Source organism: Canis lupus, chromosome 15, assembly GCF_011100685.1.
Source record: "Canis lupus familiaris isolate Mischka breed German Shepherd chromosome 15, alternate assembly UU_Cfam_GSD_1.0, whole genome shotgun sequence".
Lineage (NCBI taxonomy): Eukaryota > Metazoa > Chordata > Mammalia > Carnivora > Canidae > Canis > Canis lupus.
In genome coordinates this window covers 20,004,837-20,029,388 of record NC_049236.1, presented here as the reverse complement: position 1 = coordinate 20,029,388, position 24,552 = coordinate 20,004,837, and the positions used below count along the sequence as shown (strand labels likewise).

The 24,552-nt window shown below is 45.5% G+C and overlaps 1 protein-coding gene across 5 annotated transcripts in view; it reads left to right on the top strand.

Moving 5' to 3' along the window:
- Window positions 1-6,841: 6,841 nt before the first annotated feature.
- Window positions 6,842-24,552, top strand: part of E2F7 (E2F transcription factor 7) — a 41,977-nt gene continuing 24,266 nt past the window's right edge. For 2 of the 5 annotated variants that reach the window (XM_038558516.1, XM_038558515.1), the window contains exons 1-4: window positions 6,850-6,957; window positions 9,598-9,690; window positions 16,930-17,208; window positions 20,159-20,327. In XM_038558516.1, the coding sequence (XP_038414444.1) occupies window positions 6,925-6,957; window positions 9,598-9,690; window positions 16,930-17,208; window positions 20,159-20,327 (574 nt within the window). In that variant the 5' untranslated portion in view covers window positions 6,850-6,924. Of the gene's footprint in view, window positions 6,958-8,495; window positions 8,599-9,597; window positions 9,691-16,929; window positions 17,209-20,158; window positions 20,328-24,552 lie in introns of those variants that run through there. The other 3 variants (XM_038558517.1, XM_038558513.1, XM_038558514.1) reach the window with 3 other exon arrangements.

Genomic DNA, 24,552 nt, shown 5'->3' with positions numbered 1-24,552 from the left:
AGTTCTGGTTTCATGTGATGGCCGCAGTGGCCACACCGATGGAGGCACAATGGCATCACAGAGTATCCCCGACCTGAGTGCCAATGGCTTTGGCACCTGGAGGTGGTGGCCATGCTCCCTCCCTGGAGATACCTGCTGTCACGCGTCACTTGTAAAGGCAGAAAAAAACAAACATACGGCAGTGGAGGCCTCGGGTATCGGTCAAGGTTGGAAGGACCTGTTTGAGAATATGTATGACGGGGACTCCCAGAATTCATGGGGAGGCAGGAGGGAGTCTCTGAACAAGGCTAGAAAGTTCAGTGTATATGAAGTAGTACAGAGAAATTAACCCCATTTTCTTCCCCAGGGATCGGCTGAGCAAAGATGTCTTAATGCGCTACGTGGGCAGCGTTGGTTAAATGATTACTCTTTCCAGGAACAGTTTACATTTTTAACAGGGACTTCCTGTAGACGGCACATTAACCTCTGTGCGTGAACATTTCCCCCTGATTGTTTAGAGAAGACCTGGGCTAATGCATCTCCATTTGAGCTCAATATTCGACTTCTCTAGTTTTTCCAAGGTGGAAGGCCCTGCATGTGATAAGGTGGCTCTGAGTTAGGAAGGGGAATATCTGTAGTATTTAAACATAAGTTTCTAGTTCTGAGCTGCTAACCCCAAAATCTTCTTTCCACCACCTCCAACCCCAACTTCTTTTCAGTGCACAATGGAAAACATCTTTGTGTGGTCCTACAAACGATTACAATGAATAAATGCTATGAATATAATGCTATTAGGTAAGCGTAGAAAGTACATTTAGCCATTTATTTCTAAGCTTCGAAGAATGAAGGTTACAAAGATCAGTCTTTGGCTTGATGTTTTTTAACATTCTCCTTACTAATGTATGTACATAAAGTAATGTAGTAAGTAGAGATGTGTTCAATTTCATCAAATGTGGAAATAAAAAATGATTTCAGCAATATTCTTATATATCCATACTAAGTGATAAGGACTTACCACCAAACAGTTTTAAGATGATAACCTAAAAAAAAAAAAGAAAAGAAAAGAAGATGATAGAAGATGATAACCTAAGTATCTAATAAGTATTTGGAATGAATTGGCAGGTTCAGAGGACTTCCAAATCAGCCCTACCACTTTATTTATTTATTTATTTATTTATTTATTTATTTATTTATTTATTTTATTTTATTTATTTATTCGTGAAAGACAGAGAGAGAGAGAGAGGCAGAGACACAGGCAGAGGGAGAACCAAGCTCCATGCAGGGAGCCCGATGCGGGACTCGATCCCAGGTCTCCAGGATATGCCCTGGGCTGAAGGCGGCACTAAACCACTGAGCCACCCAGGGATACCATATTTTTATTTTATTTTTTTAAGATTTATTTTAGAGAGAGAGAGAGCAAGCACACGAGCCTGAGGGGCAGAAGGAGAGGGAGGGAGATTCTCAAGTAGACTCCCCAGGGAGCACAAAGCCCACACAGGGCTCAATCTCAGGACCCTGAGACCACAAACTGAGCCAAAATTAAGAGTCAGCCGCTTAACCAACTGATCCACCCAGGCGCCCCCAGCCCTACCACTTTAAAGAGAAAGCTGGGGCCTAGTAGAGGCAAGACTTTTATTCCACATTACCTAGCACATTTGCCCAAACTTTGTCTAGAACTTCTCTATTCTTCAAAGCAAATTCTTTCCCTCTCTAAGGCTTTGGAAATTAAGGTGAAGCTTGTTCGCCATTTTCTCCAGAATCTCAATTCCAGGGTAGTGGTCAATCCCCGTTTTTATCAATCCCCTGTCCCACCCACTGCACTCCCTCCAAACCACCACCAACATCCAAATCTGCAGCATAAATGTGGTGTCATGTAAAGGGGGCCCCATTAAATACTCTCCACCATTACATTGCCAGAAACACCTTACCCAGCTCAAAATTCATCCTGCCTGCCATGGTCCATAATGTTTGTTATAGCACGACTCTCTCTCCGCATCCTGGCCTACAACATGCACGCCCAACTACACACACACACACACACACACACACACACACACACATGCACACCAAATAAGCTATCTTTTCATTCAGTGATAACACAAATTACGTGCTCACTAAGGAAAATGACCTTGCTGTACAGTGCGAAAGATGACAAGGAGTCTGTAAAGATAAAGAATGAATTCCTCTGTTCCCTGTGGGACATGTAAGCACAGCTTAGGCACCTCTCTTAGAACAGTTGGACATCTGGATGCAATTTGAGATGGGAGCCATAACTGCCCTTTGGTATTAATATGATCTTTTTTTGTTGTTTTTTATTGTTGCTAAGGCTATGAGCAGGAACCAATCATGGACTTATTCTCCTGACATTGTTTATAGTCTGCCTTCTCCAAACTTGCTAGCAGTTAGAGAAACAAATGTATCACATTCCTAGGCCCATGAATGGCTGAAGAGAGGAAGGCCATTTTAAATGAGAGGCCTCAGTTTAAGAACTGATAAACTGATCCACTCCTAGAGACTTGAGAATTGCCAGCATGTGAAGCCAACGTCCCTCTGTGGCCTGCGTGGAGAAAAATCAGTTTCTAATTCCCTTGGTGACTGGACTTTTGAGAACAGATGCTCCACCTAGATGACGGTATTTGCAGGAATGGGAGAAAAGGACAACCATGCAAGGAAGCTGAAATAGTAACTGGACGACTGACTGTCCCATGACATGAATTCTATTTCACTACATTGTATTCTTACTGTGAAGTGAAATAAATCTTGGGATTTGGGACCTCAAAAGTATAAAATATTTGCTAGTTTGAGACATTATGGATTAAGCCCTTTTTTTGAGATTTATTTATTCATGAGACACATGGGGTGGGGGGGTGGGGAGACAGGCAGAGGGAAAAGCAGGCTCCATGCAGGGAGCCTGACATGGGACTCGATCCCAGGTCTCCAGGATCACATGATCTGAGCCAAAGGCAGATGCTAAACCACTGAACCACCCAGGGATCCCAGATTAAGCCTTTTGCACAGAGGAATGTCACATGTCGTCTGTATCTACTCTCTTGATCACAGCTCTTGCTGTTCATCCTTCTGTTATACCTCTACCTTACCCATGAGTTCTCAATGACCACATCAACTCCTTCCAAAAACCAACGACATAGCCACAAGTCAGCAGGAGTCAGCCCTTTGCAACTCCACCTCCTCCAAAGGGTGACACACCTGCCGAATCTTCCTCTCTTCATTGATGGCAGAGGATCCATTTCTGAAACCACAGAATCAGAAGCACTCGAAAAAAAATTGACGAATAAGCATACAACCAGCATGACGGTAAGGAACAAGACACTAGGCATTGAAATTAAAATACACAAGCCCAATTCCGGAGCAAGTAAACTAGAAGTCTTTGGGTGTGGGACTCAGGTCCTGGTATTTTAAAAAATCTTCCCAAGAGATTCTCTCTCTCTCTCTCTCTCTTTTAAAGATTTTATTGTTTGTTTGTTTATTTGAGAGAGAGGGAGAGAGCACAAGTGGGGAGGAGAGGCAGAGGCAGGGAGAGAAGTAGACTTGTTGAGCAGGGAGCCCGATCCCAGGACCCCAGGATCATAACCTGAGCCAAAGGCAGATGCTTACCCAACTGAGCCACCCTGGCACCAACCCCAAGGGATTCTAAAGCATAGACAGGGCTGAGAACTTGGGAACTACTACCGTGTGGGTACTACAATACTGTTCCAAAGTCAGTGACCTTCCAGGTAGAGCTTATAGAGGTAGAGTCACAAAATCAGCATGAAACCTGGTGTGGGAGTTTTAAAATATGGCCCCAAATTGTTTGACATTTCTTCCATCAAAAGGTAAGGTGCATCAAAAATAAATGGAAAATGGATGAAAGACCCAAATGTGAGATAGGAAACCATCAAAATCCCAGAGGAGAACACAGGCAGCAACCTCTCTGATCTTGGCCATAGCAACTTCTTACCAGACACACCTCACCGGAGGCAAGGGAAACAAAAGCAAAAAATGAACTATTGGTACTTCATCAACATAAAAAGCTTCTGCACAGTGAAGGAAACAATCAAAAACTACAGGCAACCTACGGAATAGGAGAAGATACTCGCAAATGACATATCTGATAAAGGGTTTGTATCTAAAATCTATAAAGAACTTACCAAACTCAACACCCGAAAAACAAATAATCCAGTTAAGAAATGGGCAAAAGACACGAATAGACATTTTTCTGAAGAAGACATCCAGATGGCTAACAGACACATGAAAAGATGCTCAACATCACTCATTATTAGGGAAATACAAATGAAAACCACGATGAGATACCGCCTCACACCTGTCAGAACAGCTAAAATTAACAACACAAGAAACAACAGATGTTGGTGAGGATGCAGAGAAAAGGGAACCCTCTTGCGCTGTTGTGGGAATGCAAGCTGGTGCAGCCGCTCTGGAAGACAGACTGGAGGTTCCTCAAAAAGTTAAAAATAGGACTACCAGCGATCGCACTACTAGGGATTTACCCAAAGGACACGAAAATACAGATTCGCACCCCAATGTTTATAGCAGCAGCATCAACAATAGCCAAACTGTGGAAAGAGCCCAAATGTCCATCTGTTCGTTAATGGATAAAGAAGATGTGTTACACACACACACACACACACACACACACACACACACACACACAGAGAAATATTACTCAACTATCAAAAAGAATGAAATCAGGCAGCCCGGATGGCTCAGTGGTTTAGCGCTGCCTTCAGCCCAGGGCCTGATCCTGGAGACCCAGGATCGAGTCCCACATTGGGCTCCCCACATGGAGCCTGCTTCTCCTTCTGCTTGTGTCTCTGCCTCTCTTTCTCTCTGTCTCTCATGAATAAATAAATAAAGTCTTTAAAAAAAAAAGAATGAAATCTTGTCATTTGCAACAATGTGGATGGAGCTAGAGTGTATCATGCTAAGCAAAATCAGTCAGAGAAAGACAAATACCATATGATCTCACTCACATGTGGAATTTAAGAAACAAAACAGATGAACATGGGGATAGGAAAAAAAAAAGAGGGTGGCATACCATAATGGACTCTTAACTATAGGGAACAAACTGAGGGCTGCTTGGAGGGAAATGGGTAGGGTATGCGTCCTTTCCTGTCGAATATGGCTGTATCTTTGACTGCTTCATCCAAAAAAATACAGCAGAATTGATGCTCTCTTTGTTCTAAGGCCACATCATAAAAGGCAATACAATTTCCACTTTGTGGATGTGGGTACTCATTTTGGAGCCCTGAGCCCCTAAGGATGTCCAACTGCCTGAGCCACCATGCTGTAAGGTAAGGAAGATCTGGCTGTACTGAGAAGCCACTCACAGGGAATCTTCGGGCGCTCCACCCAAGCTCCCCTCCCCCATCAGTGTCAACTGGATAAATGAGAGATTGATAGATCATTTACAAATTGTGGGGCTCGAAAGCATCAAAGTAAGTGTATTGGGGTGACGTCTCTGAATTCACCCACCAAACACTCATTTCCAGGTTTTCCTCCAAATTTAAGATCCCTGTTACTTTAAGCAATCGATGAAATTACAAGAGTCTGAAGCTACGTAAGGAGTTTTTCTTGTTCTGAATAGCAAAATGAAATAGAAAAAAAAAATACTTTGAAATGCCAGAAAAAGGTGTACAACAAAACTGCCTAACCTCAAAGAAACAACCACTATTATTTTGAAACATCAGAGAAATGAATGGATTTTAATAAATTGAATGTGGGTCTAAAAAAGCCAAATGGTGGTCCTGAAAAGGAACATCCATGTCCTACTCCCTGGAACCCATGGATGTCTCCTTAATGGGAAAAACAAGGTCTTTGCAGATGTAATTAAATTAGGATCTTAAGAGGGAACTATCTGGAATTTTATAAGTGGAACCTATATATTCAGTAACAAGCGTCCTTGTAAGGGATTCACGAGAGATTTAACAGACCCAAGAGGGGGCAGGTAATGTGACCACAAGGCAGAGGGCTGAGTGAGGCAGCCTCACGTCAAGGGTTGCTTACAGCCACCAGAAGCAGGAAGAAGCAAAGAACAGACTCTCCTCTAGAGCCCCAGAGGGCATGTGGCCCAGCCAGCACCTTGATTGCGACTTCTGGCCTCTAGAACTGTGAGAGAATAGATCTGTATTATTCTAAATCAATCAGTTTGTGGTGATTTGTCACAGCAGCCAGGGGAAAGTAATACAGTTGGGGAAAAAAAATTCGTAATAAAAAATTTCTGCTTGTATAGAAGTGCAAAATTTAATAAATTGCAATTTTATTCTTTATACTTGTCTCCTCCTGCTTGTACCTACAAGATAGATTTCAGTTCAAAATATTTCTAATATAAAGACATCAAAAAAATTTTTAAAGATTTTATTTATTTATGAGAGACACACAGAGAGAGAGAGAGAAAGAGGGAGAGAGAGGCAGAGACCCAGGCAGAGGGAGAAGCAGGCTCCATGCAGGGAGCCTGATGTGGGACTCGAACCCGGGTCTCCAGGATCATGCCCTGGGCTGAAGGCAGCGCTCAACCGCTGAGCCACCCGGGCTGCCCAAAGACATCAAATTTTTATTACTATCGTTATTTTTCTATAATATTTCCATGCTGGCCTTTTAAATAGGATCTGACAGTGTTTTTTTTTTTTCTAGGCTGCATTTATCAGTAACCTAAACAGAGTACAAAGTGAAGGACGTGACTGAGCATTCTAAATTCTGCAGACGGTGCATTTAAAACATATATATATATATATATATATATATATTTGGGAGGTGAAGAGTGGAGAGCAGAGCATTAGCTACGGATATATATATAAAGAGAAGTATATGATTTGGGCATATACTGTGTCTGTTAGATATGCTTTAAAAAGGCTGCCTCAAATCCCAATAGCAGGACATCCTACAAAATGACCTACCAGGATCCCAGCCCAGCCGTGGCCACTGAAGGTAATGTGGCATCCTGGAACAGACAGTAGGAAACAGGTAAGGAAATGTGAATAACGACCCCAGTTAAAGCATAACATGTCATTACCGGTTGATTAATCCCAACAGAAGCACCATACAAATATAAGGCGCAGGTACAAGTGGGTGCAGGGGAGATGGGCCCTGGGCCTCCTGTCTTCTCAACCTCACAGGTTTTCAACCTGTAAACCTGAACCTGCGGTAGCAACAGCTCACACACCCCGCGCAGCTGCCTCCGTCGGGGTTCATCTTCCCAAAAAGAAACTAAGGCTGAAAGGGGGAGGCGCTGCTGCGGATCCGGGCTTCCCGGGATGGGCTAGGTAAGAAGGCTTTTGGCCCTTCACTACTGGCGACGTTCTTACAAAGGAACACCACCAGAAAACTTCTCAGGATTTACCAAAAAAGAAAAGAAAGGAAAAGAAAAAAAGTAAAGAAAAAACCAGCTGGTGCTGCTTGCAGTGCAGGGTCCTGGGCTAACCGGCGCGCCATCTGCTCCAGCGGCCTGGCCTGGCCTGGCAGCCGCGGAGTCGCCCGCGCGGGGCGAGGACGTTCGCCCGGACAGGCCCGGACCGCTTCGCCGGCGCGCGCCGGGGTGGGGGGCGAGGGGGCAACTCGGGGGGGGGGGATACCCGGGGACGGGAGGGACCGCCCCGGGGGCGGGGGGATCGTGTTCTCCAAACTCCATCTGGCCGCCCCTCCCGGGCGGTGCCCGCGGTCTCCTAGCGCGGCAAGCCGGGGCAGCCGGCGGGCCTTTTATGCATAACAAAAGCGCCCTCCTCCCCCCTCCCCTCCTCTCCCGCGTCTCCTCCCCCCTCTGCTCTCCCCCTCCCCTCGTCCCTCCCTCCCCCTCCTCCCCCTGCTCCCCCTTCTCTCCTCCTCCCCCTGCTCCCCCTTCCCCTCCTCCCTCTCCTCTCCCCTGCTCTTCCCCTCCCCTCCCTCTCCTCCTCCCTCCGCCTCCCCTCCTCCCTCTCCTCTCTTCCCCTCTCCCCTGCTCTCCCCCTCCCCTCCCTTCCTCTCCTCCCTCTCCTCTGCTCCCTCCTGCTCCCCCCTGCTCTCCGTCCTCTCCCCCTCCCCTCCCCTCCTTCCTCTCCTCTCCCCGTCCAGCTCTCCGTCCTCTCCCCCTCCCCTCCCCTCCTTCCTCTCCTCTCCCGCCCAGCTCTCCGTCCTCTCCCCGTCCCCTCCCGCTGCTCTCTCCCCTCCCCGCTCCCCGCCCCTCCCCCCTTCCCGCGTCCGCGGCTGGAACGGGCTCCGGGCCCGAGGTTTCCAGGTACCCGGAAGGGGGCGGGGGCGAGGCGGCAGCGCCTGGCGGCGGCGGGCAAGAGGCGCGGCGCGGGGCGCCAAGACCCGGGGGGCGGGGAGCCGGGCCGTGCCGCCTCGCCATTGGCCGGGGCCGCCCGCCGCCCGCCGCCGATTGGCGGGTTCTCAAATTCGGGCTCAAGGCGCCAGAGGAGGTGTTTTCGCGGGGACCGCGGCCCGGGGCTGGAGCGGCGGCGCGGCCGGACGCCGCGGGGGCCCCGCCACTCGGGGCGCTCGGAGCGGGGTCTGCGCGCCTCCCCGCCCGCCCGATGCCGCCGCCCGCCCGCTGACCGCTCGCCGCGCTGCTGCCGCGCCCGCCTGGATCGCGGGGGCCCGGGGGCAGGAGGCCTCCTTCCCACGGTGGGGGTGAGCGGCGGGGCGCGGGGGCACGGGGGGCACGGAGGCCCGAGGGCAGGAGGCCTTCCCACAGTGGGGGTGAGCGGCGGGGCGCGGGGGACACGAGAGGCGCGGGGCCCGCGGGGGGCGGGCGCAGGGTCGCGGGGACCCCGGGGGGGCACGGGGGGCGCAGGGGTCGCGGGAGGCGCAGGGATCGCGGAGGCACGGGAACCCCAGGGGCGCAGGGACCGCGGGGGGGGCGGGGGCGTCGCGGGGACCCCGGGGGGCGCAGGGACCGCGGGGGGGGGGGCGGGGGCGTCGCGGGGACCCCGGGGGGCGCAGGGACCGCGGGGTCGCGGGGACCCCGGGGGGCGCAGGGGGCCGCGGGTTTGCGGGGACCCCGGGACCCACCCGGCGGCCGTCCCGCCTCCCGTGCGGCTGCTGGCGGGGATCTGGGATCGAGGCCTCGCGGCGCGGACCGTCGGGGTTCCAGGCCCCCTCCCGCGGAGCCCTGGAAGGGACTGGCCTTCCCTGCCATCTGGGGGGCTCGTTGCGCCCCTTGATCCTGGGGTTTGCTCGGGGGCGGGGAACGGGCTGCGGTGAAGCCCGGTGGGTTCCCGGCCGCTCAGGTTCCCTCCCCGCCCCCATTCAAAACCCCCTCGGAGCCGAATTCCTCCCAGTTCTTTGCGCCAAAATTAACTGACCCTGGAGACCCTGTACTTTCTGACAGATCTGCCCTACACTCTCCCGACTTGGTAACTTTGTTTTGTGCTGTTGCTTTTCGTAAAAAAAAAAAAAAAAAAAAAATCGCATTTTTGTCGATTTTTTTTTATCCCAGGTTTTTAAGTAATTTCCCAGCGCACTTTAAATGTTCGTGTTCCTTCATGTGCTTCAGATTTGGGGGGGCGGCTTTACTCCTGGGAAGGTGTGAAGTTCATGTTCATGAGCAAGTAACAAAGAGGTATCTTTTTTTTGGAGGAGAAAACATCTGATTGTAAGATCACTCTGTAATGTAATTGTGCATTTCAGATGGAGGTAAACTGTTTAACCTTAAAAGACCTGATCAACCCCAGGCAGTCCAGACTAGATTTTGCAATCGAAGATGGGGACAATGCGCAAAAGGTAAGTGCACTTAACAACCTTAAAGCTCTAACATATTTAGGATGGCGATGTCAAATTCAATGAAGTGTTCCAGCATGCCATTTGTACTTACCTTTTAAACATCATAATTTCGATGAACATTATAGAAATGTATTTTTTTTAAAAGGTTTTATTTATTTATTCATGAGAGACATACAGAGAGAGGCAGAGACACAGGCAGAGGGAGAAGCGGGCTCCATGCAGGGAGCCCGACGTGAGACTGGATCCCTGGACTCCAGGATCACACCCTGGGCAGAAGGCGGCGCTAAACCACTGAGCCACCCGGGCTGCCCAGAAATGTACTTTTTTAAAAAATGGAGGCATCCAAACCATTATTGTTGAGTTTCTCACTCATTGTGCAGTGGGAAGAGTCTAAGTTAGATGTAATGTTGGAACCAGTTTATATGAATCGAAGATGTGCTGCAATCAAAAGTTTATAATACTTAGAGTTGTCAAGAGTGGAATTAGGTAATGCTGTGCAGGAATGGTAGAAGCCTCAGTTCCCAAGAAAATAGACCTTATACTGTAGATGCTGGATTGTGAAAGGCTGAAATGTTCTTCGTACCGATGAACCAGCACCTAGCGGCTGTTCCATTCACCCAAAATTATGACCTGTGCCCTTCTTTGATATATAGGGAGATAAAATGACTTAGCTCACTAGCATACTCTGAATATTCAACGGTGCTCCTGCTGGTTTTGTACTAAGCCTTTCCCTCCCTTTTGTATCCCTTGTGATTTTTAAGACCGTGGCTGTGCCTTCAAGAAACATAATGAAATAAAGTGGCCAAAGTAATGTCCAAACTGTCACCATATCAGCATCAGCACAGCTGCACTCACCAGCCAGTGCCCTACTGAAAAGGTGAATGTGTAAGCTCGTTAGTGAATGTGTAAGCATTTTTAGGCAGAAGTCAAGTAGATAAATCCAGAAACTTTGGATACAAATAGGAGCATAGCAACTTACTTGGGCATTAAACTTCTCTGGGTTCCTGGTATTATTTTTAGGTTTAGCATCAGTGGTGAAACTGCCAGGTTGCAAAGTACCTGTTATGTGGACCTTTGAAGTATGCTTAACAGCTGATAACTTTGGATAGGTGTGCTGTTGTATGTTTTTTGTAGATTTCTATTCCTAGCACTCAAAAATTTTTTGTTAGGAAAAGGAGTATACCGGAACATTACTGTTCTCAAGAGGACTTTCTAAAAATGGCCTATAAGCCCTGTGAGGATGGAAATACCCAGACTTTGAAATGTATATTGAAAGTTTTGGCTTTGGGAGTTTCAGAGCTAAACTTTTTGTTTTCTTCTATAACTTGGATGGGACAGCCTTGAAGGAATGTGTATACATTTATATAAAGCCTGAGTCAGTGTTCACTTCTTTACTTCTGGGTCAGTGATTTTTTATTAAGTGCCTTCCACAAGGGCGCTCTACTCTAGTTAGCATCAGTGAGTGCTACATCCCCTTGAACTTTGACATTTTAATGCTTGTAGAGAGAAACTCAAATTGCTCAAAAGAGATCGGAAAAGCAGTTAAAATGTCTGAAATGGAATGTATGAGCAGGGATTATTTCACCTCTCAAAGAGAAGGCAAGGGATGAGAACAGTGCTTCTGTCCAGATATTGGGGGGCATGGGTTGTCTCCTTTTTACTTTTCTATATAGTGAAGGAAGGAGGATTTTAGGGATGGTGAGAACATGGGATTTGCAGTAACATAGATCTGGGTTTGATTTCCCGCTCTGCCATTTATTAGCTCCATAATCTTGAACTAATGTTTTTTTTCGGTCACTCAGTAAATATTGATGTTCCAGGTGCTGGGATACAGTGGTTTAGGTTGCCTCACCTCTCTCAAGCCTGTTTTTTCCTTCTGTAAATCGGAGCTAATAAATAGCACCTCCCTCTTCAGGTGTTTGTAAAGCACCCAGGAATACACACTGTTGGCGCTGTCCTCGGTGGTACTGACAACTCAGAGACAAACACGTAGGCCCCTTCTCTCACTTCCCTGGGAGACTTTCATGGTCTCAGTTGCAAAACTAACCAACTGATTGGTAAGTGCCATCATAGGACCAGGGGCAAAATGTTTGGCAAAATGAAGGAGGACGAAATAAATTCACAGGGAACCTGGGGAGATTTGGGAAGCTTCACGGCAGAGGTAACATCTGGACTAAGCCTCAATGGCTGAGGATGTTCAACCTACAAAAAAACAAGAGTGAGCGAGTCGGAGATGGAGGGCAGAGGAAACAGCATGAGGTGTAGGTATTCAAGAGATGTTCAAGATACTCAGTGGCCAGAAGCTAAGCGTGCTGAAGTACTCCTTTGAAACCCTCTTAGAGATGCCTGGTACAGCGTTTTATGGGTCAGCTGGCGTTTAAAGGAATTCTTCTTCCTGACTTTCTGCATGTTGGTCAACAACTCTAAGTACTGTATTATGCATGCATCTTCTTGCTACTTGAGAATTTTTTTAAACATGTAAGAGTTTTCAATCACCCAAATCTACAGAACCTGGTTATGAGATAATAAACAAGACTCTCCTCTTAAGTTATTTATGGCTCATTTAGGGAGGCCAAAGGAAGAAAATGGATGGTTTGCACACACAGGTGAGCAATAAGGATTGAGCTGTTGGGGTGCTTTGGGAAGGAGATAACAGCTCAACAAGCAAGGGCTTGAAGAAATGAAAGCTAACTTAGGCAAGTGGACAGGAGGGGAACCAGTAAGAAGTAGAAATGAGCAAGTACATTTGGAGACAGTGGCCAGACTTGGTGAGCACTGGTTTTCTTTGAAGGTCATTCATCACTTTTAAGAGTGATGAAGAAAAAAGATGTTTGATTTGAAATATGTGTTTGTATCTGTGGGATTATATATAAATATGTGCAGGAGGCATTGGTTGCCTGGTTTTAGAATTCATGAGAGGTCCTAGCCAGATACAAATGTGGGAATGGCCAACATACAGGTTGGTTTTATTTAATTTTTATTTATTTATTTATTTTATTTATTTAATTTTTAAATTCTTTTTAAATATATATTTTTAATTTATTGGGATGCCTGGGTGGCTCAGTGGCTGAGTGGCTGCCTTTGGCTCAGGGCATGATCCCAGAGTCCCGAGATTGAGTCCTGCATCGGGCTCCCTGCATGGAGTCTGCTTCTCCCTCTGCCTGTGTCTCTGCCTCTCTCTCTCTCTTCTGTGTGTCTCATAAATAAATAAATAAAATCTTTAAAAAAGATATTTTATTTATTCATTGGAGAGAGAGCACAAGCGAAAAAGTGAGCAGGGGCAGAGGGAGAGGGAGAGGCAGACTCCCCACTGAGCAGGGTACCTGATGCAGGGTTCGGTCCCAGGACCCCAGGATCATGCCCGGAGCTGAAGGCAGACACTTAACCGACTGAGCCACCCAGGTGCCCTGTACAGCTTGGTTTCAGAGCCATGTACGTGAGCGTGGGTAAACTATCACAGAGAGCGTGAACAGAGAAGAGCGGAGGGCGGAGGCTGTTAAGAGTGGAAGAAGAGGAACCAAGGAAGGAGACTGAGAAGAAGCAGTCAGAGAAGTGGGTAGAGAACCAAGAGAGAAAGTGTGCCATTTCCGAAGGGCTGCGTGTTTGTAGAGCACATGGTCAGCAGTCACTGCGGTGAGGTCAAGTGAGGAATCGCGCTATTGATTTGGCAAGTGAGAGCGGGCTGGGTGAGAGCAGTGGAGCAGAATGGCCTGGTGGTTGAGGACCCCCTGGGAGATGGGCAGGAGAAAGCCCTTGGTGTGGATTACCCATTCTAGAACGTGCTCTGACGGGAAGGAGAGTAGTTGTCTGATAGCTAGCAGGAGGCCTTCCTAACATGCGGTCTTCGCAGCAAGCCTCGAGCCATCGGTGGGGTTTCAGCGGATAGCGGTCAAGGTAACGGGGTAGGGCGGGTTCGAAGAGAAGCAAGTGTGCCGTGGGCACGCGCGGAATGGGCTCCAGATGGACCTGGAAGAGCAGCTGGCCAAATGTCACCAAGGGCCTGGACAAGGCTGACAGCTGGATGTGCTCCTTGAGGGGCCGAGATCAAAGCTGTGTGAGAGACCCGGGCCGGGCTGTCCTGAGTGCAGAGCCCAGAGCCTGGACGCCAGGCCCCGGCGCGATGCTGACCGCGAGGTACAGGCCGCCCTTGCCGTGGTGCCCGGTGCCGTGCCCGGGGCGCCCGGGGGTGGGAGGGGCGGTGGAAGCCCGCAGATCCGCAGCACCGCTTCCGGGGTCTAGCACGTCACCCCACTGCCATCTAGGATGACCCGCACAGTCCTTCCCGCGTCGGGCCGGGGGCCAGGGGTCCGGCCTTTCCGTCTCTGCTGTCTTTGCCGGCATCACGACAGGCCAGGCCCCCCGGAGGCTGCGATCCTGGAGGAGTCGCCCTCTCAGCCCAGAGCCTCCGGCAAGGGCTCCCTGTGGGCCACCCTTCGGCGGCCGGGGAAGGAGTCCTGGATCCCCGAGGAGATCTCCGTGCATCCCTGTGGCCACCGACGGCAGGCCGGCCTCACTGGAACCCTCGCTTCAGCTGGGACCCCTTCTTTTATCGATAGGGAGACTTGGGCCAGAAAGAACACACAATGGGTCCCGTATCAAAAAGACACAGAGCTGAGATAAAAACCACGTTTCCAAATTCTGACTCCCTTTCCACTCACGGTGTCAGGACTGCGTTAGCCAGACAGGTGCAGCAGGGTGCACTTGAGTGCAGTGGCCTTTCTGCCCATCTGAGATCTCAGAATGCAAATCTGGGTGGCATTTTTTTTTCTTTTGATGTAGAGGTGTGGTCAATCACAACTTCACAGGTAACCTAACTGCCCTCCTGTTTTAAGTTTTACTTAAACTGCAGTGAAAATATATCGAAGTGTTGGAGGAAATAATCCACCTAAAGTATTCCTCTGTAGGGAAAAAGCAGGAGCTCCTCATTCCTATGAGTAGAGGCAGGCACCCTAGAGGCAGTGCAGGAGGAGGGTAGGTCTGTCCACCTCCAGAGCTGGGACCACACCCTCTGCCACAGGGATATTTTTTGGAAAACTGGTTTATCAAGGCATGGTGTCCTTTCAGCATCTGTAAGGGGAAAGGCACTGGGCCAAAAATTGTGAGGAATGAGACGTGTGGAACTTGCTCCCTGACCTCCAGAACCGCACGGTCTCATTAATGAGTCAAGGTACGCACCGAAGAAAGTTAAATGGCCAAGTGACGTGCTGCATCACATTAGCTCTGAGTGCCAGAATGAACAGTAATAAAGAAGGGGAGGGAGGGGAGCAGGGAACAGCTGAGTTTTATTGAGAGCTCACTATAGGCCAGGAATTACTCTAATTACCCTCAACGTTGGTATTTTTATGAACTTCATTTCCAGTTGAGAGAATTAAGATACAGTGAAGACAAGCAGCTTGCCCACGCTCCCGCTGCTGATAGGTGGCAGAGGCGGGTAAGCTGGGCCCAGAGCCTGCATGCAGAGCTACTTCCCCATACCACCTCTCCGTAGGTGCCAGTGGGGATCAGTGGCCTGCTGGGTGCCTTTTGTTGGAGCTGTGATGATGACCTCCCAGTGTGCACCCAGGACAAGCTCATTTGTAGATGCAGGATTTCAGAAACCTGCTGTCAGCTGTTTCTTACTTACCAATGACTTTTATACTGATGATGCACACTAGGAGGGACGTGTCAAAAGATATGCATAGAGGCAGTGCTGGCTGCTTACTGCTGCTGGGGTGGGAAATCATCACCCCCATCCCACCTCCTTTCTTTCCAGTGACGCCAGGGCAGAGCCTCACCGTGGCCAGCTGGCAGCTTCTGCTGATCCAAGTAACCATGAACTCTTGCCTGGAGGTGAATTCTGCTACAGAAAGAGCAGAGTCTTTTCTGTTTTCAAATGGCAAATCCTTATTTTAGGGGGAAGAAGCTTGTTTTCATTACTTGGTAGTTCCAAATGTAGCTTTCATATACTTAACTCCTTGATAGTGGACTAAAGGACATAATGGATGCATCGTTGATCTTTTCTTCTAATTATCTAAGATGGTCTACTCAAAGTGTGGTCTGAGGGCTTTGGGCTAATCCAACGAACTATTGCTAAACTGCAAAAAAGTAAGAACAGAATTTGAGAGTCAAGCACTTAGCTCTAGCGATTTGATCTTGCCCCGTATGGCATCAAAGCCTATGATCAGTGGTCTCTTCCTGTTGAACAGGCGTAGATTGTTTGACCAACTCAAATGGAGACTCACAAGGGGTGGAAGTTGCAAATGAATCCTGTGAAGTAAAACCATGTATCCGTATGTGGGAGTTTGGAAATAAAAAACCCTGGTCCTTCACCATGGACAGTTCTGAAGCTCTGCTCTAGGGAAATAATAGCCCTCCTGGTTGGTTTGAAATGTGGCATTTTGTTGGATACTTTTCCGTAGATCCTGCTACTAATTGCTATATTAGCCCTGCTGAACGCTGAACTACAAAAGCATAGTTGTACTGCACTAGTTAGTGCAAACTTGTAAATAAAGAAGCAATATGGACTCAACTCACAGTTGCCCTCATCATCCCCAGCTATTACAAGTATCTACCAGGGACAGATACACTCACGACTTTGTTTACAGAGATGCCATGAGAAGTATGTTTAAAAGCAGTAGCTGAGGGGCGCCTGGGTGGCTCAGTCAGGTAAGCACCTGCTCTGGAGTTCACTTCAGGTCACGATCTCAGGGTCCTGGGATCAGCTCCACACTTGGCAGGGAGTCTGCTTGAGATTCTCTCTCCCTTCGCCCCTCCCTCTTGCTTGCTCTCTCTCTCTCTCTAAAATAAATAAAGTTTTTTTTTAAGCTTTTATTTATTCATGAGAGACACACACACACACACACACAGAGGCAGAGACACAGGCAGAGGGAGAAGCAGGCTCCATGTGGAGAGCCTGATGCAGGACCCAGTCGCAGGACCCCGGGATCACAACCTGAGCCAAAGGCAGATGCTCAACCACTGAGCCACCTGGGTGCTCCTAAATAATTAAATCTTAAAAAAAAAAAAAAAAAAAAAAAAAATGAAAGCAGTAGGTGATGATCATTTTCTCACTGAACCACTCTTGGATTCCGAGAATCCTATTTTCATTAGTCCTAGCCTGATATTTTTCAGCCCTGAACATAGGGTCTCTTTGTATCTTCATGTCTCGGTGAATCATGGGAACAAAATGCTCTTAGCCTATACCTGCCCTTTCTCTTTCTTGCTAAAAGGTCTCTCTTTTTTTTTTTTTTTTTTAAATAGGAAAACATATTTGTTGATCGCTCAAGGATGGCCCCGAAGACTCCAATAAAAAATGAACCCATTGATTTATCAAAGCAAAAAATCTTCACTCCAGAAAGAAATCCCATTACTCCAGTTAAGCTTGTTGACCAAAGGCAGCAGACAGAACCATGGACGCCCACAGCTAACCTGAAGATGCTCATTAGTGCTGCCAGCCCGGACATAAGAGACCGGGAGAAGAAAAAGGGACTGTTCAGACCCATTGAAAACAAGGATGATGCCTTTACAGACTCCCTGCAGGTAAACAGGCTGCACTCCTCAGGCTTTACAGAATTTTTAAATTTTTACTTGATTATATGCATGTCATAAAATTCTCCACTATTCAGTTATTCTTGAGCCAAAAGCAATATTAAACTTAATGTCTCTCTCTCGCTTTACTTTTTTTGCTATTGGGGTGGTTTAATGGCATGTCAAATGTCTGTAATGGTAAAATGCCTTTAGGTAGGTTAGACAGTATCTTTCATCTACAAATCCCTGCTTACTTATAGATATCAAAATATATCAAAACTTAATATCTTATTTATAGCTGAAATGGAATTCTGTCTCATTTTTTTCATAATGAATGCTATTTTCTCTTCTGTATGCTACTGCCTTGACTACTCCCAGTACACATTTTTAAAATGGTCATTTTTAAGCCAAACCATTTAGTAAGTTTGATTCAGTGAAGAAGTTTGGATTTTTTTTTTTTTTAATGCTGCTGCAACTTGTAATTTTGTTCTGACTTTGAGGGAAATTTCATTATTTTTATATATGTTCAGTTCTTTAGTTTGAGGCCTTAAAGTTAAATCATCTTTAAGTTATCTGTCCTTTGGGGAACCAGGGCTATAGAATAAACAGCATATATATATATACTTAAAAAAAATTAATGGTCAGTAATTTTCACTCTCCCTTCAAACTTTTTCCAAGATTTGTTTAGAAAAGTTAGTTATTTCTCCATTTTTCCTCCTTTTGGGGATTTTTTGTGCTATAAAAATTACCAAAATGAAGAAATTGGAACAGGAGAAGAGAAAAAGATGTCCTGAATCTGATTTTGGGTGCTAAAGATATTATGTACATGATAAGTATATTTTATATGACCAAATATTCTATCAAAAGGTAGTGAAGAATCAATTTAAAGACATTCCTCAGTAATTTTTAAGACTATAAAGGGATTCTATGCCCCAGAATTTTGAGAACTACTGTTCTTGAGTATATACATCTAGTAGTGAAATTATTAAGTCATTGGATATGCAAATATCCACAAAGTAATTGCTTTCCCAAGTGCTATTTTCCTCCACCAATAATACATGAACATTTGTTGATCCACATCTCCTCTGACGCTGTTGATGCTGTCAAATTTATTAATTTCTGCCAATCTAATGGGTATACAGTTGTGTATTTTTGTGTGGCAGTCGTTTGCTTTTCCTTGGTTACTAATGCATCTAAGCCCTTTTCCACATGTTTACTGGCCACCATGTTTTTTTCCCCTCTTTTGTGAAGTGTCTGTTCATATTCTTTGCTGATTATTATTGGGTTCTTTTTTTTACAATGCTGATATGTAAGAGTTTATTGTATAATCTTGAAAACAAACCTTTTTGTGTTCACTGTGTTACATTTCAATTTGGTGCTTGTCTTTTTTGACGTTGCTTGTAATCAGTTGTCCCCGCCTAACTATTTATGTAGTCCTTCCTTCTTGTTCTCCTAAGTTGGTAGTGCTATCTCTGTCATCTGTTTCTTGGCTGTCTTCTGTTCCTTTGGTCAATCTGTGCATCCCTACATCAATACCATGTTTTAATAAGGCTTGATATCAGGTAAAGCAAGACTCACCTTATTTTGCTTCAGAGTGTGTGGGCTATTCTCTGCTTTTTGTTTTTCTGTATATACTTCAGATTGGATTTTAATTGGGATTGCATTGCATGTTAGATTAACTTGAGAAGAATAAACCTGTTTATGATACTGAGCCCTCCTATCCATGAAGATAGTATATTTCTCTAAGTTTTGAGTGCTTTTCCCTAAGATCTAAGTTTTAATATTTTACACAAATAGATTTTTGCTAGATTTGTTCCTAAAAACTTCATCATTCTTATTGCTGTTGTAAATAATGTCTTTTCATTTCATTTTCTGTTACTACTGTATGGCAACATGGGTGGTTTTTTAAATGTAGTTTTGCTTTTACAGCTACCTTGCTGAGTTCACTTATTATTTTTCATAAGTTGCCTGAGATACTTATGAGTTTTATATGTAAACAGTTGTGTCTTCTGCAGGATGAAAGGTTTGCTTATTCTTTTCTAATCCCTTACCTCACTTTCTTTTTCTTGTCCTCATGCACCGTCTAGGATCTTCAATATGATGTAGAAGAGGAACAGTGATAATGGGCACCCTTATCATTTTCTGGATTTTGAGGGAACGCTTCCAAGATTTTCCCATTAAGACATGTGTTTGCTGTTGGGTTTTTATGGATACACTTTTTACTAAAGAAGTTCTCTTAGGCATTTTTGAGAATCATGAATGGGTGTTAAATTTAGCAAATGCTTTTTCTGAAGCCATTAAGATCATCATATCACTTTTCTCCTTGAATTTGTTCATTGAAAAGCCTTTTACTTTCTCAGGCTTGAATTGAGCCTTTTTCAAATGTGGGTTGATGAGACAAGGGCACTACTTTAGTGTACTTAAAATAAAGAATAAGGAGCAGTAAGATTTAGCTGCCCTTGTTCAGTTCCATCAACCCTTAGCCAGTTGTAAAAATAAAACACTTTGGTGACACAGTGCACGCCAGTGATCTCAGACATTTATGTCAATAGAAATCACCCAAGATCTAGATTCTGATACATCAAGTCTGGGATGCGGCTTGAGACTCTGTATCTAACAAGCTCCTGGTGATGCTGACCTAGTGAGTACATTAGTAGCGAGGGTGTAACAAGCCATAAACAACTTCGTTTATCATTTTTTCAGCTTTTAACCAAAAGACTCATCCTCAAGTTTCAAAGGAGAAAAAATTCAGTCCAAAGAAAACAATCAGTAAAATGTAAAGAAAATTGGAGTAGGAAATTTTGTATTTTATCCAGAATCTAGGATGGTATGGACTGGGACATCCCCCTCAATTTGCCAATAACTCATTCTCACTTCTCTGTGCATTTCTCTTCCATTTTTCATGCACTTTCTCTGTTAGGAATTAACTGTGACATCTCTCCCTTTTGTCTGCCTTTTATAGCTTGATGTTGTTGGAGACGGTTCTGTGGACGAATTTGAAAAACAACGGCCAAGCAGAAAACAGAAAAGTCTAGGACTCCTGTGCCAAAAGTTTCTAGCTCGCTATCCAAGTTATCCCTTGTCAAGCGAGAAAACCACCATCTCTCTAGATGAAGTTGCTGTCAGTCTTGGTATGTATCATCAGATTACCTAGAGGCCTGTGCGTAGTCACAGTGGGAAACTGGTTTCCTCGGGCAAGCCAAAGTCCTCAGATGGCTTCTCATTAAGTAAAGAGCGGACTCCAAACAGTAAGGACAGAGGAGCAAGTCGAGCTTCCTTCTTTTTTTTTTTTATTTTTATTTTTTTTATTTTTTTATTTTTTATTTTTTTTTTATTTTTTTTTTTTTCGAGCTTCCTTCTGTCATTGAATTTCTCATCCTTATGTATAGGATTCCAGGGAGTCTTCTAGGCCTGAGGGTCAAACAAAAATTTTTTTTTCTAACCTTACAAAATACTTGTATAAAAGACTCACATTAAAAATTAATATATAATTTTAATTTCATATTATTACAGACAAGATAAAAATTAAAAGTATCTTGCTGTTTGTCCTTAATAATGCTTCTGAGAGTTCAGACCTGGCGTTATTTCTGTTAATCAAACAGGATTTGAGAGCAAGAGCATTAGATTTGAAGCAATAGACTGTGATATTCACAGCGCACCTGCCAAACTAGGAGAAGCACATCTGGACATAGCTCAAACAGCTAAACCTTATAACAAAGAGGAGGAGTGCATGTGTTCACACGGCTTGGGTGTGTGTAATGTGCAGTGGTGTTTGGGCGGTAAATAAGTAGACTGCTGCCTCAGAATAGAGACCCCTAGTGGACATTGCAGTTCGTCTAAGGGTAAACCTATTGTTGACAGTCTAATTAGCAGAAATCACAGTGATTTGAAGGTCTGCGATGTCCCCTTAAAAAATGAGGTTGTACATACAGATAGAAAAAATCAACTAAACAGGCCTTATGATACATTATATTTTTTTAAAGATGTATTTTTTTTATTTATTTTTTATTTATTTATGGTAGTCCCAGAGCGAGAGAGAGAGAGAGAGGCAGAGACACAGGCAGAGGGAGAAGCAGGCTCCATGTACCGGGAGCCCGACGTGGGATTCGATCCCGGGTCTCCAGGATCGCGCCCTGGGCCAAAGGCAGGCGCTAAACCGCTGTGCCACCCAGGGATCCCTACATTATATTTTTAATTTTTTTTTTTTTTTGGTTCTCTTTCTTCCCCTAGCCCTGAGAAATGTGCCCCAGTAGATGATTGTCAATCTGAATTACTCAAACTGATGACTAAAAATATTTTAGTTACTGGAAACTGAGATAATGAGGAAGCAGTGGGTTGTGATAGAAAGACCATGGGCTGGGCTTTGGGTCGGATGGGGCTGGGTTTGAAGCCCAGCTCTCCAATTTATAGGCCATGAGAGTTTTAAAAAGTTAATTAACCTTTTCCTGTCTATAATGTAAGGATCATAGCACCTACCCTTGCAGAAACGTAGCAAAGTTGGGGATAATGTTAGCAACATGCCCAGCTCGGGACCTAGCCTGGGTAACTCTGTGACGTGGAACAGTTTCTGTTCAACTCTTACTAGATCTCTCTGCCCTCCCCAGATTGCCCTCTCAGCCTCTAGGAAGAGGAAGTATGGTGCCTCGATTGAGGAGTCCAGAAGTAGAATACAGTATTTGGCATTGGTGCCAATGAAACAAGAAGGGGAATGTGACCCACTTGAATAGAGGCTTAGGATACACCCAAACAAGGCACAGGGTCCTGGAAACTAGTCTTACAGAGGACGAGGGTAAAACAATAGCATGCAGTGTCCTCCCTGGGGTTCGTGAAGCCAGCTTCCTCCACGTACCAGCCTCCATCTGGGGACCTTGCACTTAATGTCCATGCAGGAGATAAAAGGTTGGATGTTAGAAGGCTATGTTTCTGATCCAGGGGTGGGCCTGGGGGGAAGGGCAGACAGGAAACTGGACTCCTACTCCATGTGAGCTGAAGGTGCCCATGTTATGGCCGGTAGGAGCAGAACTCCAGAGATTTTTGCAAATGGCTTCCTAATGCCTCATGATCACCCACTCCTGCCAAATGAACCTGCCATCTCTCTTCACATGAGGTCCAAAAACAGAGTCCCTTCTTGGACGTTATTTCAGTGGCAACCACTTCTTGGGGTTCAGTCTAAACTTCATGCTGTGTCCCAGGTTACAGCTATAAGAACAGATGCTAACCAGAAATGTTCAGAGTATTTCAATCGCATTATTTCCCAGATTGTGGTCCTACATAGATTTGACATGGATATTACAGGTAAGAAGTTAAAGAATTAGAAGTACCTGGCTCAGGTGGGTGGTTCAGTTGGTTAAGCATCCGACTCTTGATTTTGGCTCTCAGGTCATGATCTCAGGATTGTCAGATTGAGCCCCAAGTCAGGCTTGGTGCTGAGCACCCAGGGGATCTACTTGAGATTCTCTCCCTCTTCCCTGCCCTGCCCACTGCTTGAGCTCGCTCTTGCTCTCTCAAATAAATAATCAGTCTTTAAAAAAAAAAAAAAAAAAGGTAAAAGAACTAGGAGTGACCTCGGTAAGTGGACAATAGAACAGACTTAGAAATGAATTTATTGGACTGAGAGATGCTCTTGAGAAGCTCCATCGAGGACTTAGGGAAGCATGGTAATAACTGCTAAACCCTTGAAGGAGTAACTAATGCCATGACTAGGATTAATAGGATTGTGTTGATACAGAAAGGGAAAAAACCTTCCTGACAGAGCAAGCCACTCAGTAACCTGAAGTTCTTGAGACCTGTGAAATGGAACTTTTTAGTGTACCAGCCAGTAGACCGTTAAACTCGGTCCAGATTGAAAAGATGATTATCTAGGCAGGCAGCTACCTCATTGGCTTTTACCAACACCACCTATTAAACACCCATTGTGCACATTAAACATTTATCTTACCCTCCAAGTGGTCAGAATCTTCCTTTATTTTCCCCTTCTTAGTATTTCTATCTACTAGATGGGGATTTAGCAGATTGTATCTAATACAAAATAACAAAACAGCCCAGCATATGGCTGGCCCTGGGGTGTCTCAGTTGCATTCACATGACATTTCTAATGGGAAGGTTTATAGAATGTTACACTCTAAACAAGATGTGCTAATATATGAAAACAGACTGGAATAAAAAGCCAGGCGGATCTGGTCAAGGGACTGCTGACTGCCCCTGCCAGCAACTTCCAGCAGGCATCTGGCACTGAAGCCTGAGCTTCTGAGGGTGAAGAGCTTCTCAGGGTCATGAGCCGAAATGTTCTGATTGACTGTGGAATGCGTCTTTATGCATATGATAGAACTTTACTTCACCTCCAAAGTTTTCATCGCAATTTGCTCAATTTCTTTTGTTAAATCCTAGAAAGGCCAGAAGCTACATTCACTGAGTCTGCTCGGATTATGTAACCACTCCTGGCAAGTGAGCAGAAAGAGGGCATCTTTGTAGCTGGACCAGTTTTCTGGGAGCTGCCTGCAGCCTTTTGTTATGGGGACTTGGATGAGAGCAAAGGAGCCAGTGGGTTCCAGAAGCCTTAAGGGCCTGTTGCACAACAGGATGAGTCAGAGGAAAGTTTTAAACTCTGTTTCTGCTGTGACCTCTCATGCTAGCAGGGATTTTAGGTATTTCCAATGGTGTGCAGAAAGCATTTACAAAATAATATACAAACAGTAGATGAAATTCACACCCTGTTTTAGACCTTTTATATTTATGGCCACATTTAATCCTTGTGACCTTATGAGATGAATATGAAAGCACAGAAAGATGAAGTAACTCCCCTGGATCATGCAACTAGTAAGGGATAAAGCAGGGTTGATTCAGATCCAGGCAGCCTGACCTCAAAGCCCCCATGCATAACGGCTATAAATATTTTTGGTAAATGTGATAGGCAGCTCATAATCCTAGCTATTTTGAGAGCGTTGAGAAAGTGTGTAGACAATCGATGAACTTCATGGTCAGCCTGTATTGTACATCAAGAGTCTGTGCTTCACCACTGGGCTGTTTGGCCCAAATGCCTGTGAGTGAGAACACAGGGACAGTTATCATCGGTGGCCAGGATGAACAAAAGGAAACTTGTGTGTTGTTCAGCCGTGGCTGTGGCTTCCTCCAGCAACTTGAAAAGGGTGCCCGAGCTCTTGACTCTTGAGTTTCCAATGCAAAATAGGAAACAAAATATTTGCCATCTGTTTTCCTAACTGGGCCATTAAGAGAGTTAAGAAGATAATTATTTCACATCATTCAAACTCCAGGAAGGGAGAGAATTGTCCAAATGAGGTGTCATGCATTGGACACAGTTTATTTTACAGTCTGCATAGTTAGGAATACAAGTCCAAA